General features: G+C 41.8%; 1 protein-coding gene across 4 annotated transcripts in view; it reads left to right on the forward strand.

Moving 5' to 3' along the window:
- Positions 1-12,545, forward strand: part of FRMD4A (FERM domain containing 4A) — a 201,057-nt gene that overhangs the window by 126,688 nt on the left and 61,824 nt on the right. For all 4 annotated transcript variants that reach the window (XM_010716844.3, XM_010716644.3, XM_010716904.3 and 1 more), the window contains 2 exons: positions 2,625-2,681; positions 5,292-5,314. In XM_010716844.3, the coding sequence (XP_010715146.1) occupies positions 2,625-2,681; positions 5,292-5,314 (80 nt within the window). The remainder of the gene's footprint in view (positions 1-2,624; positions 2,682-5,291; positions 5,315-12,545) is intronic.

Raw genomic sequence — 12,545 nt, forward strand, 5'->3', positions numbered from 1 at the left:
GGGGAGGGGAAGAGCCTACAGATCTAGGTTGATCTATTTTAATCTGACCTCTCCCAAAACCATTACTTTGCACATTCGAGCGGACTGTCAGCTCCATCCATAAATAGCTCTGCTGGATTCCTAGTCACCCCGAGTCCTTCTCCGTCTGATTCCAGCCACAGTAAGCCATGTCGTGCTATTAAAAAGGATGCTGAATTTGAAAGCTGGGTACAAGGTCTCTGATCAGATACAAAGAGAGCACCCAGCCAGCATGTTTGGATGGAAGGATCTCTAGGTGTAGAGAGTGGCATCAGTGCCTGTTATCCCTTCATGCAAGTTCCCAAACCTTGAAAGTTTCCTTGTTGCACGAGTTTTCTCACTGGACTTCTCACAGATGACTTCATCCCAGGTTCCCCACAGCCAGGAAAGGCCATGCTATGTATAATACGTGTAGTTCATAACACCATTTGTACCAGGCTGTGTGGTGCAGTCGTGGCACTTGGGGGACAGGATGCCATCCAAACAGATGTAGATAGGCTCAAGCAGCGGGCCTAGGAGAAACTCATATGGCCCAACAAATACAAGTGCAAAGTGCTGCACCTAGGTTGTGGCAACCTCTACCAGCAATACAAACTGGGGGACAACAGTTTGTTGTCAGCAACCTCCTTCAGTATGAGGCTGCTGGTCTCCTGGGCTGCCAGCTGGCTCCTATGAGTCCTGCAATTGACCCACACACCCCAATTTTTGTACAGCACCATCCCAGCCAGTGTTGCTCAGAAAACTCAAGAGACATTTGTACTACCGGCCAGACAGGGCTGGGTACTGTCCATCAGTCTGTTTCATTACTAACATGCTCTGGTACAGGTTTTGACCTGTGCCAACCAGTCCTCTCCCAGGCATTGCTGGAGGCCTGTTCAAAGATGAGCACCTGTTTCTGAAAGGCAGTATAGTTGTGGTAACTCTGTTTGGGGCTGGGAGAGGGAGAAAGAGTGTTTAGTCATGAGTTTTTCTGTGCTGCATACCCTTAGGGTCTGAGAATGGCTTCTGGCCCACTCTACCCGCTAGTGTGGACTTGTCGCGACATCAACATGGGCTTGTAGAGGCTGGCTCATGTGTGCAATGCCCAGTGCACCACAGAGAGACGGGTATTCAGGCCCCCTCGCTCTGGGACACTCCTGACTGCCCCAGCCTGCAGCTGCATGGATATCTCGCACCAGCCGCTTCTCTTGGCACAAGTACTTCGTTAGTGCAGGTGCCTGTGTGAGTCACAGTTTAGCTGAACTGAGGGAGGTGTATTTATTGCCCTTAGCAGAGCTAGTCTTCACTCCCCAAGGAGTTGTTATGAAGGAGGTGAGGGAAATGCTTATTTTAAAAAGCTGGCACTGGTGAAAATCAAGGACACCTGGATCTTAATCTCTGTTTTGTTCCTTTGTTTTTGATTTTGCCAGAGACAAGCCAAAGCAATTGTGGCTTGTAAATGAGGTGTGGCCCTGACTTGGCTGGAGCACGGATCACAGCAGCAATCTATATTTAGATAACTCATTTCTTGCCAAATTAAATAAAATATTATAAACAGCAGTTTAAATAAATATAACAGAAGAGTCATAGGAGTAAGGTAAGCACGTATGTGTATGTGGCCACATGGGAGATCTAGTTGCATAACTGAGGCCTAAACTGTGTCAGCAAAAGCCCACTGTCTTCCCAAAAGCAAAATTGGTTGGGACTCGAGCATGCTTGGCCATATGGCTTCTGCCTCCCTTCCCAAGCATTCCTGATGCTGTGTCTGCGTCCCACACGTGCAGTGTGGAGCGGTGCACAAACCCCTTAGCCCTGTGACCACTATTTCAGATGCAGCAGAAGAATGCTGAGAGGACTGGATGCAGCCAGCAGTGTCCTTGTGACTGCAGCATCCAAGCAAAATGCTCACAGTTTCACCCAACTCTCACAAATTACTTTTGTCAGGGTCCAGATTCTATAGAGTATGTTAGAGTATGTTAACAGATTCTATAGACTAGAGCAGTGAAAATTTACTGAAAGATTTGCTTTCACAGTTTATTCTCAAAGTACCCCACCCCCATGCTCAGGGACACGAAGGGGCTGAAACCAGAGCTCCCATCCTGTTACAGGCAATATGGCTCATTTTCCTGTGAGTTTACCCTGGACAAGGGCCAGAGGGGTTCTGCAAGGGCTTTGATATCACTTCAGTGAAGACAAATTTTCTCATTTCTATGCTTCTGTGAGCCAAGGACAAAACTGTGTTCTCCTGAAGCATGAGTAGAATTGGGGAGAGAAAAATCTTTATTTCCCAGACTATTTTTTACTAAATCATGCTTGAAAGTAAAAATGACCCTGATCCTCCTCATTCCACCTGCCTTCTCCTCCTTCCTCCCAAGGAACCCCTTATGCCACACTGAGTTATGCTTCATTTGCCAGGCTGTCATGATGAATATTTGGCTTTCTCCACATCAGAGTGAGCAGGTTCAGACTCACTTTGGTCTCTAGGAGCACAAGGACTGCTTTGAAGCCTGGCCAGGGCAGAAAACTGGCACCACATGCTTCACTCTGCAGTAGACAGGAGGAGATGCATTTTCTTCTATCAGGATCTCAAAGTTACTGAATTCTTTTTGTTTTCTTCACCCTTCTAGGAACTTATTGAGGTTGACAGTGAAGTGGTGTTTGAACTGGCTGCATATATCTTGCAGGTAAGCACCAGCCTCTTCTTGCTTCATGCACCTTTGTTTGTATTGAATCTTTTGACTGGCTAAATCAAAAAGGGCCGTACAGAAGTGCAGGGATTCCCCAGATTAGAAGAGTCTGAGAGTCCCTGTGGACCAAAGGGAAGAGTCTTCATTTATGCCTGAGATACACATAACCTTCATCTTCTTTTCAGGTTTGCACTGAAAACGATCTCTTACTTTTCAGCAGATAAGTTGTCTTTACGCAGCTTTCATCATTTATACCAAAGCAAAATAAGTACAGAAGCCTCTTACACCAGAGCTCTCCACATGTGAAGCAGATGCCACTGCACAACATTTTGTTTACATAAATGTATATCCTCTTAGCTCTAACACAGATATCCAAAGCCTTGGACTATGATGTAAAGCCAGAAAGAATTCTAAGCTATAAATGAGATTTCCTGGATGAAATATGTACCAAGTGAGTTCCTCTCCAATGACTTCAGTTGCATTTGTTTTACCAGTGTTGCTTGCCCTTCTGATGATCTCCATAACCTTCTATATATGCAACTGTCTGTATTTTCCAATGTGGGCAGAAGGGTGTAAAGCCTTTCCAAAACCACTTCTTCAGACACAAAAATTGTCTTGTCGTTTCCCTCATCAGCAAGAGGGAAAGGGTCAGAGTTTGAATTACCAGCAGGGTTCGGTAAATCTCTTGTTCCCAAAGAGGAACCTTTTCAGGACAGCAGAGGCGGTTGGTTTGACAGATATCTTTTTATGAGCATAATTATGGGAGAAGATCAGAGATAGCTGTCAAATGATTCTTGTTCCCCTTTCTTACAGTGTAGATTCTATTTTCCCATCAAGTATGAAGCTGTGAGGCTCCATGTGAGCAGACAAGACATCTCATCAGACTGCACAAATAAATAACAATATATTGCGCTTTTACAGCACTTTTCATGTTAAGGAAGCAATTAGTGTGTAGGGATTTGAATCTTCATTAAGAACATTTTGTGTAACAAAAATGGAGAGAGAGTCAGGATGGGGGACTCAATTAAAAGTACATTAAAGAAATTGCTTATTGGTTGTTGGGGGAATACACGTCAAACAAGAGGGTTATTGTGTGAAGTAGCAGTAGGGTTATGAATCTATTGTCTGCTCATCCTAATGAATAACTTAAGCACTTAGTAACTGTACACCCAGATCCAGATCTGCCAATGTAACCCTCACTGCTGTGATTGTTTCTCATCACAAACACAGGATATTGCGTGTATTCCTGTAGTAGTTTGATGTGTAACTTCATGAAAATAGTCAAAACAAGCCACACCTCTGCCATCTGTAACCAGAAATTACTACAGTCCATGTTTGTGACAGGATCCGTGCAAAACAAGAGGGATCACGCAGCATTGTTTTAGTCCTCATTGCAGCATCAAAGAGGTCAAAGAACTGAGGGATGGAGAATCAACCCTACAAAACTATTTTCTGATTTCAGTACGCTCATCCTTGCTCAGGCCAGGGCTTAGCTTTTGGGTTTTGCTTTGTGTTGTACTATAATCATGATACGTTCAAGGATCTTTCCCTGAACCACAGGAGAGCTTGTCTGCCTTTCGCTTTGCCCAAGGGGAGATGAGAAGATACTAAAGGACTGTCAGAACTCAAATGATTTAGTCTGCAGCCTTATTTCAAATTGTTGTGTTACCAGAACAAATTAAAGTACTACCAAAGCTCTGTACTTTACCCCAGCCTCGGAAGTGAAGCACCACTGAACATGGGCTGACAGGTTTTGAGTGTGGATGGGTGAGTGGAGAGACAAGGACCTGAACACAAAATCTGGAAACTCCCTCATTGCAGTAATTACTGACCAGTTACAAATTACATTATTGCACTGTGCTTTGTGTGTAGCTGTCAGCAAATAAGGTACTTAGCATACATAGAATGAAATGTATATTGCCTGTGGATAATGCAAGATGCAAATTGCATCTATTGAAGATGGAACTCAACAGATTTTGAGAGTATGACAGATATCCAGTAAGACTCAGATACTGATCTAAGTATTGCACTAGAGTATTACCCAATCCTTTAACATCAGTCCATGACATTAATAAATAGAAATAACTGGATATTAAAGTAAGGGAGCTAAATACTCCCAGAAACACCCAGCAGAGTGTTAGGGAGTTCTGAGTCTTACATCCCCTTGGAAGCTGCAGGTGAGATAGCTTTCTGAAAATCTACTTAATGGGAAATAGCTGACTATTGTAAAAAGAGTCCTTATGTTCTTAGAGGCTGCAAAGTCACTGAGGCTTCAGGGGTTTTCTATTAACATAGCATCCATGTCGACCAAAATAATAACTTAGTACCATTATTTCCTGTAGCTTCTTGGGAATCCACTAGCAGAATGATGAATCACTTGGCTACTGTTATTAGGCAAACCTTTTGTTTGTTAATCTGCCCGGCTCACTGCAGCTGGTGTGGTGCTTGGCTTTAGAGATTGGGTCAAGAAAATACATGAGGAATCAGTTACAACAGGAAATTGCTGCTAAATGAATTTTACAAATGGGAAATCTTTAACAGCAGTTTCATGGATTTTTGTATGTGCATTTTTTAATGATATATTTATGCTTATCCCTTATTTTGCAGGAGGCAAAGGGAGATTTTTCAAGGTAGGTAACATTAGAAGTTTTTGTCATTGTGTGTTTTGAGAGTGAATCAAGTGAAATCACGGTGTGAGTGATGTGACTCAGCTGTAGCTGTGTAGCAGCTGGATTGCAAGGATAGACACCGTGTTTCTTTACAAAACACAGCCTTTGACCAGACCATGCCCTTGCAAACAGCATCGTTTGTTATGTTGTTGTTGACAAATCCCTTTATATACCCACGAAGTTCAGGAAATAGACTAGTCTTTGGAAGGAAACTACTCAGGAAATGACTCTAAAATCACTTTTATATCACAGACCTAGCCTGAAGCAGCATTAAAATTCCATCACTGATCAATATTTCAGCTCGAATTTGGACTGAGTTCTCAAAATCAGAATGCTATCCTGCTATCCCTTGAGCCAAATCTTTAGAAGTGCTCTAAGAAATTCAAAGAGGTGACTCTATCTATCAGTAGCGACCAAAGGTCAGGTGGCTGTTTGATGCCTCATGTGAGAAACATGAAAGTTCTTCATCTAAAACCTAGGAGAACTGTCTGCTAAATAATTCACACACTCCATATATATATTTTTGCTGACCTGAACCTGAGTTCATCTGGGGAACCACAGTATCCACAGAAGGTAATTTCAGAGAAGAAAACAAGGTGTGAATGGGCGATGAGGTTGAATTGCTGGAGAAGCTTGTTAGCGTTAAGCACACTAATTGTACTCCACACACGCACAGAAGATTGTGAAAAAGCATGATGACCAGATATATGTCAGATCCCATCTTGTGGTAAATTGAGACCTCCAGTCCACTGAGTTTCAGATAAAGTAGCAGAAAGGCACTGCAAATAATTGCCTGCTCATCACAAAATCTGAGATTTACATAACATAACCCTTTCTAAAAAGAAGTTCAAGTTCTGCCTTATTTCTCAAAACACAGAAGCACAAACCCAATTTTGCTTCCTCTTTCAGTTTCACTCAGTTTGAACTAACTCAGTTATCGGCAGTGTTTAGGGGACACTGGAGTTCCTGTGGCTCTTCTATTTTTCAATCTGGTTTTCCATGCGCTGTCATGTGCTCAGCCTAGAAGATCTGGACCAAACAGAATTTTCTCACTCTGATCAGTGCTAAACCACATCTTCCATTGGTTTTGCTACGAGGACCAATATTTAAAGTTTCTCAGAATATCTAGACATGATGAATCAAGCCACATGTTCAGACTATCAACCTTAGAACAGAGAGGAATCAATTAGATGGCTCAGTGTAATAGGAATGAGAGCATTTTCTCTTCAAATATTTCTTTCCAGACCTGAAGTGGAAATAGCAAATGGAAAACATCCATCTTGCTGTCCTTTGTAAAAGGAATAGTTGAGATTAACAGTACATTTCTCTAGGCCTTGAGGATACAGAAAATGTCACAAAACATGGTTTCTCCATGCTGGTGTAACAGTCGTCACTATTAAAACAGCTTTTATTCCTTTTCACCTCAAACCTCTCAAAGGTTTTAAGTGAAAGAGGGAATCCTTATGGCCAAGTGAAGCAGAGAAGTGGTGTCATAATAACAGCTTGCTGACAGTCCTGGAGATCTTAACTTTTAAGTGGACTTTGGAGACAAAGCAGTCTGCTGTGTTAATGGAATTTAAAGGCTGTTCTTGAGGAAATGTTGAAAAATCCTACCCTGACACTTTATATTCTAGGAGAAGACTTAACATCTCCAGGGATACCTGTCCAGTGTCTCCCTTGTAACGTGCACTGACAGGGGTTTATGTGCTGGGTGAGATCCAGGTGCTACTGAAGTCAACATGAGGTCATTGTGGTCAAGACTTTGCCCGCTGAGAGTTGTGGTTATTTCTATCAGTGCAAAATCTGAGAGGCAAACCAAGCCAGGAGCCAGCAAAAGGAACTGCAGATGAGGATATACGTACTGACTGAATGGCTGAAGTTGACTTTAGTTTGTGAAGTTTATTGTTGAAATGTTGCTTGTAGTACAACTGGCTGTTCTTTCAAACAGAGACGCTTTGCAATTGTGAATATCTTGAGATTTAAAGATAATATTTTGTTCATGGCAGCATATGTTGCATGCAAGCTGAACTCTTGAACTCTTGCTTTGTTTTCAAAGAATGCAGACTGAAGATTTCCACACTTGGGTTGTCTGCTGCCACCATCAGATTTACAGCCTGTGTGACTGCAAGTTTCTCTTTGGCCCTAATCCATAAGAGCACATAAGCACCGGCTCAGTTGTGATGATGAGAGAATAGTTGTTCCCAGGGAAGCCTTCCTATGAGTTGCTGCTCCTCACCTTGGGTACTGGGATAGCCAAGGCCAAGTTGCCAACAGTTGCCACTGGGGCTGGCACCAGCCCATAGTGACCTGAGTCACCAAATCCCACTGCACCCAGATGGTGGATCACAATAGGCTAGTTCAAGGTTCCAGAATGAAGTTGCAGGTCTTCTTCTGGGGTTTCATAAGAGCTCAATAAAACAGAATGGATCTTAGAAATTCTAGCAGTTTTCTAGTTTTGTGAACTACCGCATCTACATTGACAGCAGCTCCCACTGCTGCTTTAGGGAAGCTCATCCCATGCCTCAAAACTGTAACTGTGCTCATAGCACTCTTCTTTCCTATACCCAGAAGGACTTTATGTGCTATTTCAATGACATGTTGTTCGTTCTTTGGTAGGACATCATCACATGTGAGTCTCTCAGCACTGACTTTTGCCAACTAGGATTACTGCCTAGTCTGGGCATCTTAATTACTGCCCGAGTGTTTGCTAAGCCTGGAGAGCACATAGTCTCTGTCTTGAGTTGGTTCCGTCTTGAGCTTGTCTTACCTGTCTTGAGTTAAAATGTCACAGTTGCCCTAACAGATTCATTTGGTCTCTAACTCCTTCAGCTAAGGTTTTTTTTCCCCCATTTCTAATACGTACTTCATTTCAAAGACAAGTCTTTCAAAAACCCTGAGCTCCTCAACCTTTCTAGGTGAATCCGGAAAAGCATTTCTCAGTGTTTGCTTTAAGTGGCCTGGTCAAATTCAATGTTTCGCAAGCAGATTTTTACAAAGGGAACATCTCTCGGTTGATGCAGATTTAGGCAGAACACAAGCTGAGTGAGATTTTAAAATAGAATATAATTCTCCTTAAAATGTTCCTAGCCCTCTGCACTAACAGATAAAGCTTTTCACATTGTTGCAGACTACTCAAATGCTTCATTTGACAAAAGAACGAAAAAGGTTTAGATTTAGCTTAGCACATACTATTGAATTTTGGGCAGTTAGGTATCCCTGTTCAAAGGATTCTCAGTTAAACAGGACACTTCAGATTTGAGCTGTTCTTTTTGGTATTAGTTACCAAAAAATTGGCACAGAATCACCTGTTCTGTAAGGCTACTAAATTAGTATACCGCAAACAGATGTAAAGGTTATTAGCTCAAGCTAAAATTATTTCTAGATGGGAACAAAGTCACACTTGGTTGGCAGAGAATAGGAAGTTTCAAGTTTCATTTCTTTAGATGAATGTAAATCTACAGGTGTGACCCTCTTTAGGCTCTCAGAGATGAAGGAATTATGGTGCTCTGGTTTGGTTGTGGGCCATAGCATATTATTAGATTTTCCCCTCTAATTAATCCTACCAGATTTTAAATCCTATCTGATACAGACCAAAATAATTGGGTAACTCACACCAATTTTAAAAATTCTGAATCCAGCTTCTCAACTCTAAACAGCCCCTATGTCAAGGCAGCTAGAAATAACATACACCAGTCGTACCTTAGATTGGGACGGGGAAATACTGAAATAAAGAAAATCCTGAATGCTGCAGCTAGTTCTTCAGGCCGACCCTCCTTCTTGATTGCAGGCCAAACACTATGAGATATTTCAAGTCAACACCAAGTATCTCCCAGCAAAATATGAAATAACAAGGGAGTAAAGCAAACAGCCAGTTTGCTGTGAAGTAGAATTTCATAATAATGTCAACATCTGGGCGGATGGTAACCTAACATAGTTTCAGGCTTACTTTTCTTTCCGAGTAACCAAGTGGCATTTAAACAGCTGAAATTTATTAAGTGGTTACAAAACCCATTCTGCATTCTTCTATCTTGCAACCACATGGAGGAGATCCTACACACTGTATCTCAAATGGTAGTCTTTATTCTGAGAATTTCAGACTCTGCATTTCCTTTTTCATTCAACTGAATTAATTGCTATGCTGAGAAGAGTTGAGAGCTTTCACCTGCAGTTTTGTTTTGTTACTGATCAGTGTTATTACACATGCTGGAAAATGAATGGATTTCCTGAGACATAACTGCATGTGTAATATTGCTCAAAATTATTGCAGCCAGTTTGCAAAAAAAAACCACCTGTTTTTCACAAAATGCTTAAGAATTGGCTAGGTAAGCCTTTATGTTCATGTGTAGAAAAAAATTAGAGATGCAGACAGCAGTTTTTTGGGCCAAGGAACTCAGGTGTTCCTGTTTTCTAGGTCCATTCCCCAGCCAGTCAACTCTATTTCTGGATATCTAAGTAGCAGCCAGGATCCTGTGGAGATGGCTTTTCCAGTTCATTTTTCATCTTGTCATTCAGTCTCCTAAATAACATAATTTCCACTATAGGGCAGGATGGAGAAAGTTTCTTTGGAGCCTGTTACTGTGTATATTAATGAATGTGAATTAAAAGCACCCTTCTGTATATACCAACCCTGGAGGTATATGAGACACTTTAAGACTATGAGACAAATGCAGCACCAGTGACAGGATTAAACACTTCCTAAATACAGTAATAAAATAAACACGCTGAGATATTTCACTGGAAACACAGTAAGTAAGAAACCACTTGTGATCCTGCTGGAAACATTTCAAAAATTAAGGAGTTTGGTGTTTTAATGGAGGAAAGTGACCTCGTGGCCACCAGTTCAAATGCAATGTGAGCCATTCTTTTTTCCTGTCTGCTTGATTTGACATCCTTTTGGGAGTCTAAATTCAATTGCCTTGAGACTCTTGCCAGAAGACTCAGTGAATATACGGACTAGGGAATGAAATATCTTTTTGTTCTGAAGTTATGACCTGAAGTACATTTGTCCCTTTGAAGTCATGCAGCACTACCTTTATGATATCTTCTAGGTACTGAGCAAAAATACTGATGCCATCCAACATTACAAGAAATGTCTTTTCCTCAGATTTTTAGAAGACTGTTTTTAATCATAGTGCAGGCTTTGTTCCTCACTGGCAGGAAAGAGGGAGCTGATTAGTATTAGCCCTCTCTTTCATGGGAGCTGTTACTGGCTTAGGGTTTTTCCCAGACTCTCAATGATAGTTAGTCACTGCTAATCTCATCCTACTTGACAGTTGTCTGAGTTCAGAAAGCCCCTGTTTGGAAATCACTCTCTATCTTCCCAGAAGAGTTTTGGAAGTTTCTCAACTTCCTTCTGTAAGCAGCCAACCTCAAAAAAATCTTCACTTGAGGGTAGGAACTGCCTTTTGTTCTTCAGTTATTCTGGTAATTTTTTATAATCCTTTTTTTTTTTTTCCTTTTTGGTTGATTAGGTTTTTTTTTTCCCGTTTCTTTCATAATGTCAAAAAACTCATTAAGAGCTGAGTATGCACATGCTGTGGAGGAGATATCTCTGGGCAGATCCCGTGAACTCTATAAACAGCAGCAGCTTGTTTTCTGAGCTGTCAAACACAGCATAGTGGCCAGATCAGCAGATAACACAGAGCAGAGCAGCTTCTTGTTCAGACTTGTGCAGATATTTACCTGCACATGGTAAATGAAAGAAACATCTGAATAGTTTTCAACCATTTGCACTTGCAAAGGAAGATCTGATGTTCAAATGACTATGAAATTTAGGCAAGAGTGGGTCTTCAAACAGTTTGCCAAGCCATTTGACTTGGCATATGAGATGTTGTTTACTATGTGCTTAGTATGGCAGTAGTTGTCTTAGTCATTTCTTGCAAGTGCTGTTCTACACATATTCCTTCTGCAAAATTTGAAGCTAATTGACACTTGGGCATCTGTGGCTGAAGTCATGGTCCTGTTTTAATTCTATTTAAATAATTGTTAGGGAACTGCCATGATAATAGATATCTGTAGATGTACCAAAATGTCTGCTCCAAGGTTCATGTTAATAGTTTATCCTATGGCTCAACCCTGCAATTAACCTGCAAACTCCAGTTAAGGCAAACCCATTTAGGTTCCAGGCAGAGCCTTCTGTTGGGATGCACAAATAGACAAATGCTGTGGGAAAATGTTTACAACTGAAGCAGTACAACATCTCTATGAGCCGCCCTATAGGATGTCATAGAGACCAGAACAAAGTTCAGGGTGACAGCTTAGGGCTCTTCAGGCCTCAGATGGTCAAGTGGTCCTGTCAGGAGGGCTGGTCTACAGCTGGGAATGCCAAGACCACCTGTCTGCCTGCTTAATGGCTCTGCTGCTCTACAGAGGAAGCAAATGGGCTGGGAAATTTAGAGCCCTGGAAGAGGTGTCTGACTGCAGCTCCAGGATAGAATCATAGAATCACAAGGTTGGAAACGACATTCAAGATCATCTAGTCCAACTGTCCTCCCATTACCACTGCAACCACAAGCTACTAAACCATATCTCATAGCTCTCATCCAGATGCTTCTTGAACATTGCCAGGGACAGCGACTCCACCACCTCCATGGGCAGGCCATTCCAACACTTTTTTGCAGGATAAAGAGCCAGGTGCAAGAAGGCAGGAAAAAAACTGCTATTAAAAAGTAAGCCAATTTTGGCACTTCTCAGTGTCCTGTCTGACCCTCTTAGCAGTGTATTTCTAAGGTACTAAAAGCAGCAGCCACACTGCTTTCCTTCCCAGACCTTTGAGAGATTTCTTTTTGTGTGCTCACAAATCCTTGTGCATTTGGAAGCTGAAGGGAAGGCATTTGGGGCTGCTAGAAGAAAATCCCATGGTTTAATTTCATCTGTGAGAACCAGTCTGCCATTTCATGAGCGTTTCCTGCTCGTTGGTGTGCAGCTTTGTTGCTCCAGTTGGCCGGAGTTGTAGCTGGAGACTGCAGGAAAGAGAATGCTAGCAAAGTAATTGGTCCTACTGAGGGTTTTGTGTAGCAGGATGTAAATTCAGGCTTGAGTCTTATGGGTGAAGATGTACAAAGGCCAGTTCCCCAGTGCAAGATGTTAAGAGCAACCTATGATACTAAGAAAGCAAATAATTACTTTTTGCAACAGGTTGTAGGCATTAAATAAAAACGTTTTACTGCAGATGAAAGCATCTCTTCTTTTT

This window comes from Meleagris gallopavo, chromosome 1 (assembly GCF_000146605.3).
Source record: "Meleagris gallopavo isolate NT-WF06-2002-E0010 breed Aviagen turkey brand Nicholas breeding stock chromosome 1, Turkey_5.1, whole genome shotgun sequence".
NCBI classification, from domain to species: Eukaryota; Metazoa; Chordata; class Aves; order Galliformes; family Phasianidae; genus Meleagris; species Meleagris gallopavo.